The 6,149-nt window shown below is 37.3% G+C and overlaps 1 protein-coding gene across 1 annotated transcript; it reads left to right on the forward strand.

The window, feature by feature from the left end:
- Positions 1-119: 119 nt before the first annotated feature.
- On the forward strand, positions 120-6,149 carry hp (haptoglobin). Its single transcript, XM_085271036.1, has 4 exons — positions 120-231; positions 506-594; positions 4,526-4,809; positions 5,332-6,149. The coding sequence occupies exons 1-4, from the start codon at positions 164-166 to the stop codon at positions 5,890-5,892; spliced, it is 1,002 nt and encodes a 333-aa protein (XP_085127162.1). The 5' UTR covers positions 120-163; the 3' UTR covers positions 5,893-6,149.

Genomic DNA, 6,149 nt, shown 5'->3' on the forward strand with positions numbered 1-6,149 from the left:
GCACCCTGACTCTAGTCTTTAGAGAGCGTCTGAATAGAGGAATAAAAGTCAGATTGCACAATTATTTATTTTAGATTTCAGGAATCGATGTTTTTGTTCTAAACAGAAATTTCCAGAGCAGAGGTGTTGCCTCTGAGCAGATATAAATACTCCCAGCAGAAAAATGCACAACACACTCGACAGAAGAGACTTAGCATTGTTGAAGAAGATGAATATGATCCACAGAATGGCGTAAGTTGGATTATTTTTTGGTTTTCATCAAATCTCTTAATAATTACAATCCATAAATCAAAGCATTGTTTTACCATGAAAGGTTTTCCATTCGTCATCTATCATTTCCTACATGCTGTAAATCCAATGCTGATATATCGATCTCAGTAATTAAATAACTGACTCCTTACAGTTTCTCATTCTATTTTTTTATCTGCTCCCAGCTCCACCGACCCACAGAAGCAGAGGCATTTAATTTTTATTCATCATTTCTCTCTCTTGTTGTCGTGTGAAGGTTTTCTCTGACTGTGGTCGTCCTGGCTGCGTGGGCCTGCCTGGCAGATGTGGCTCATGCTGAAGAAAGGATGAAAGCCTCTGTGTTAGGTAACACATACTCTTAATTCGAAATAAGCTTTTTACTTCAATATTTCATGTAACAAAAAGGTTTCTGCATGGTATAGTATTTGACCAGCCAAGCATTTAAAAAACAGCCTTAAAAAGCAATGCTGCTTTGAGTCAAACTGAGACGTCAGCACGCTAACTGGCTCACCGTGACAGCTGATATTTAACAGATATGTTTATCATGTCATATCTTGCTTTATAAGTAAGCCAGTGATGTAAATATCCATGTAAGCATTCTAACAATTGACATTAATTAGCACTTACTACAAAAAGAAGTCATTCATTTTGCAGATTGTAGTAACTTGTTTTGAATGTCAGCAGAATAATCAGAGGTTATCACAGCTAAAGATCAGTCAGCCAGTATAGTAGGCTCAGTTGGCCTCGAAATAAGAAATGACAGCATAAAGTCAAATAATTCAAACAAGGATAGTTAAAAGTATTCAAGCATCATCAAGTTACCCTGAAAGCTGATTCTCTTATCTCAATGTTGCGTTTTCAGTTGGAGAAGCATTTCATCGCTTCTAAAAACCACAAGTTAAAAAAATCAAAATCAAAACGCTTGCAGTTTAAATATGGGTCTCAGTAAAGTTCAGTAAAGTTTAACCAAAACTAAACTAAAAACTAAAAACTATATGTCAAAAGACATTTTTGTTAATTACATATAAACATGACTTTTAAAAATAATTAACTGTAACTAACTGAACTGATTTTGTAAATTCGGAAACGTAACTAAAACAAAATGACAATATACAGGGAATACCCCTGTGATATTGTTGTGTACATGAAATTTTATGGTAATCCATTCCAGCTTTGTTCCGATAAATGAGTGTGGAACAAACCGTATTTTGACTTACTGCCATACTCTCAGATTACTGTGACATTTACCACTGCACTTCCTTCAGTATCAGCAGCAGCAGCCGCTTTTTCACTTCAACCACCCACAAAGTTCAAAGCTGTGAAAAAAACAGTCTTCACCAGCTGTGTCAAACGTAGAAGTGGGCTGTGAAAGGGCTCCAAATTATGCCAGTTGGGGGGGCTTGCAAATTACAGTAACAGCTGCAAAAAATTGTTTGTTGTTTTTAGACTTTTTTCCTATATTGTTGGTCTATTTTTGCAACCTAACACATTTGCATACCACAGTGTGGTGTGAGAGCTGCCAAAGTTGCTTTTTTTAAATGCAGGCTGTTCATCAATTCTGTAAATGGGTATACCATTCAATTTGATTACTGCAATAAAGCTCTTATACTTCTTTAAACTAAAAGGGAAGAATTTATAAATATCAGGTTATTAAATATGAGTTTAGTGGTCAAACCCACTTGAGATGAAATTGGGCTTCATGTATTCCTTGAACTAAAATGACTTTGACACCCTTGGGTTATAACGAAACCTCCTCTGCAGCTGCTGTTCAGACAGATAACTCCTGCATTAAATGACACGTGCTTTCCTGAGGGATCTGAGGACTGGTGACTTTTTTTCCCTTCATTTGGCTCTGAGGCTACTGCCTTTGAAAGGGAAATCTTCTGCTTCCCTGCTTCTCCCCAAACAGCTGATAAAAACTTTACAATAATCCAAACAATCAGTTTTTAGTGAAAGATAACTGAACCCACTGGAGACGTGATGAAAGACATTTTTAATAAGACAAAGGATGCTATTGTTTACTAAAAATATTAACATAATGAGACAAAGAAAACAAGAAATGTAGCACAGATACTAAATCCATTCATTGTTGCTGTGATGTGTTAAAATAATAAGTTGTTCATTTCTTGTAATACATTATGTGCTGTACTTAATACAATAAATGAACAAAATATTGGAACTCATTCTTGGTATATTAATTCTGCCAGAAGGATGTAAAATTAGAAGAAAATTGATGATAGTCTTTCAGTGCTGTACGGAGCTATCAATACATTAGTCAAAGCGGTCTTCATGATTATCTCAGCCACACAAAAGACTAGTGGATGAAAAGCACAGAGAACAGATTCCATATTTTGCTCCATGATACATTATTTAAAGTCTGTTGTTTTTGAAAAGGCTTTTTAGAGCAAGAAAGTGTCGTATTCAGATGGAAAAGCTCTGCTGAAAAAGCAGGAAGAGATAACAATATTCTTTAATGACTGAAGGGCACAAAGTAAAACGTGACAAGCCTGACATCAAGCAGGTCATGTTTTATTAATTAGGTTTAAGTTCTACTTGAGGGAAAATGGGAAAGAGCAAAAGTGCTGTTAACAAAGCAGAAATGCTCAAACTGACAAAGTGTCCTTAAGGTCTACGCCTAAAACAAACATGTTCTAAATATCCGTTTATGCAGGAGGTCTCATTAAGACAGAGAGAGAACAAATTAGAAAGCAGCAAAACAAGATGAGCGAGTCAAACATAACATTTGTGACAGTTTCAGGCAATGAAAAAATTGCAAGCTGTTTTTTAAAACAACAACAACAACAACAACAAATGAATTAGAATTTATGGGAATACCAAAAAATTTGTGCTTCATTAAAAAAGATAATAATTAAGATGACAATAAAAGTCATCTCAAAGCACTTTATACTATAAAATGAATGAAAACAAAGATACTACAGGACAACAAATCTATACTCTGTACTTGCATTTGACCAGATGCCATTGAATTGAATGGTTTACATTGTGTTTATGTGACAAAATTACATGGAAAATGTACATGTGATCACATTACTTAAAGTCAGCATTATGGGCATAAATGTTGTTTTTTGTGCAAATTATGTAGGGCTAAGAGTTGCAGCAAAGCACAGTAGTTTACTTTAAATGTTTAATTTCAACCAATTTGAATGGATGGATATATTTGAAAATTTGCGATGACGATATAACTGACGATGTAACTGATGCGAGACAAAATAGTTTACAGTGCAAAAACCCTCCATCAATGTATTTTCACTTAAACAAGCAGCAGTTTTTTATGTGCATTAAAGCTATATAAAAATGTAACAGTGCAAATGCCTTGCTGACAGTTTAACCAAAAGGCATTTGCAGTGGAATATATGGACATATCCTGAGCATAACCATGTATAATATCCACAAAAGTTAAAAAGAGGTGCTTTGCAACATGAAACTGCAGTGTGCCAAATAAATAAGTCAAATACGTATTTTTCAGATCATAAGGTGCACGGGATTATAAGGCGCATTAAGCAAAAATAAAGCAGTCAGATAAGTCTAACTTTATTCAACTCATTCTTCTTGCTTCCTCCACTTCTGCACCATTGACTCATTAATGCTGAATTTTCTCGCAGCTGCTCTGTTCCCAAGTTGTACTGCGTGACGCCTTGAGTTTAAAATCCGCTTAATACGCATGTCTCTTAACAGGTGCCATTTTGGGGTCCTTATACACACACAATACAGTAATATTATGTTGAAGCACAGTACGTATCACTCCGGGAGGCTCCTGACTACGGTAGCCGTAATGCTCCAACAGTCCATCAAGCATTGCGGGTTCGTAGCTTAGCAAAGTCGTACTAAAACATTTGACAGATTGCTGAGCGCCGTGTACCACATAAAATCGGTTTGAGGTCAGTAAGCACAACCAGAATTCATACATAAGGCACACGGGATTATAAGGTGCACTGTCGATTTTTGAGAGTGCCTTATAGTCGGACATCACAGGTAAAAAATGTATCCTTTTTTAACACAAAGTATTTTAAAGAGGTTGATAATGAGTTTAAACACTTTACTGAGCAGAATTAAAGTATGAGGTGCCGGTCGAGTATAACGTCTAATGTCCCAGTATGTGGATAAATGGTCTCCAGAGGTCAATAGTTTTTGTAAAATGTGGATGGCGAAGCTTTTTTGTGATGAACTAAATTGTGTAAACTTGAACTGTAGGCCAAGACAATATTTGACAGGATCGACAGGATTATAAATAAGAATGTCTGCGTTAACTTCCCAGCCTCCAGGACAGCATCTGTCCGCTCCAGGCGAATGGTTGGTGGGAAACTGGCTCCTCATGTGCCCTGGCAGGCCATGGTCTACATTGCTGAGAGCATGCTGGATGGAGGTTATGCAGGCGGTGCTCTCATCTCTGACCGCTGGGTGTTGACGGCTGGAAGAAACCTTTTTGTTAGGAAGAGTCGGGAGGACATTCAGGGACAGGAGCCTGTCATCCCTAAAGTGTACCTGGGAATTAGAAAAAAGGATGATGCTAAATCTTCCAATGAGGTTGCTGTTGAGAAGGTGAGGAAAGGAAACTGTTGTAGAGTCAAGAATTATATTATTTTACTATATGTTTGTTTTTCTTTTGTTTTCTTGTTCTGTCATTTCTATACACACCATGTTTTTAAGGTTCCACAAGTTTATAAAATAATCAAGTATGTGGATATCTTTTTCATTAAAGTCAAAGTTAAGTCATGAAAGGATTGCTTTTTAACACCACATAGTTGCTAGCATTTCTGAGCTTAAAGAAATTTGTTCAAACCTTCAGGGTGAGTGATGTGAATTCTACTGAATGAGACCAAATGATTCATGTGAAAATATATCACTTTTTATGAACTTCTTTGAAATCTGGCATACTTACGTGTCTTTAGACCTTAAAATTTATTATCAACGGGAAATTTGTCATCATTTTAATGGCTCTTACTTCATACTTCATTACACGTTTATTCTGTGTTAGGAAGCACTGCTTGAAAGTGAAAAAAAAATACAAAGCTAAATGCAACATCAAACTTAAGAACAAACTTTTGCATTTCCCTCCTGCAGGTTGTTCTCCATCCAGGCTTTCAGAATCAGTCTGACTGGAACAACGACCTGGCTCTGATCCAGCTGAAGCAGCCTGTCGTTATAAATGATAAAGTGACCCCCATCCCATTACCAGAGAGAGGCCAGGACCTGGCCAAGGCCGTGCGTGGGTCAGGAATTATCACTGGATGGGGCTGGGGACCCCTTCTCACCCCTTCTCCCTTTCTCAAACACATCGTAGTCCCACTGGCCAATCACTCTGAGTGTAGGGCTGAATATGAAAGTCTTGCACTCACGCCAACTGTAGATGATGACATGATCTGCACTGCTGCCACAGAATATCAGGAGAATGTCTGTTTTGGGGATGCAGGTGGCGCTCTGGCTGTCACAGATCCTGAAACTGGGGACATATATGCTGCAGGGATCCTTTCCTATGATAAATCCTGCACTAGGTACAAGCATGCAGTGTATATGAAGCTTTCCTCGTATTTGCCCTGGATCCACAGCATTATGAGAGGAGATACAGACACATCAACTGCTGTGCGCTTTGAAGCGATGTCTGCGATGTACAAAAGGCAGTAGTAATTCGGCTGTCCTTTAAGTGTTGAGGAGGTGTTTAATCTGTGATTTGTTTTTTTTTTTAAAGTGCTTGTGAAGTAACACCTGTTGTTTTGTATCATTTAAATCTGTGAAGAGAGGGAAAAATACACTGAATATTTTTTTTTAAAAGAAGAAGAAGGAACAGACATTAAAATGTACCACAGTAAAAGCAATCTCTCTCCTTTCATCTTGGACAGTGATGTCATAAAGCTCCTCAAATAAAGGCTATCTCATCATCA

This window comes from Mchenga conophoros, linkage group LG1 (genome assembly GCF_057382185.1).
Source record: "Mchenga conophoros isolate Kocher_MC1m ecotype Shallow Benthic linkage group LG1, M_conophoros_male_GT1.1, whole genome shotgun sequence".
Lineage (NCBI taxonomy): Eukaryota > Metazoa > Chordata > Actinopteri > Cichliformes > Cichlidae > Mchenga > Mchenga conophoros.

Excerpts from the sequence above, each read along its gene's own strand:
- hp (XM_085271036.1), top strand. The coding sequence starts at position 164 with ATGCACAACACACTCGACAGAAGAGACTTAGCATTGTTGAAGAAGATG. Across the intron at positions 232-505 it reads AATATGATCCACAGAATGGC|GTTTTCTCTGACTGTGGTCG; the intron begins GTAAGTTGGATT and ends TGTCGTGTGAAG. Across the intron at positions 595-4,525 it reads GATGAAAGCCTCTGTGTTAG|CCTCCAGGACAGCATCTGTC; the intron begins GTAACACATACT and ends TTAACTTCCCAG.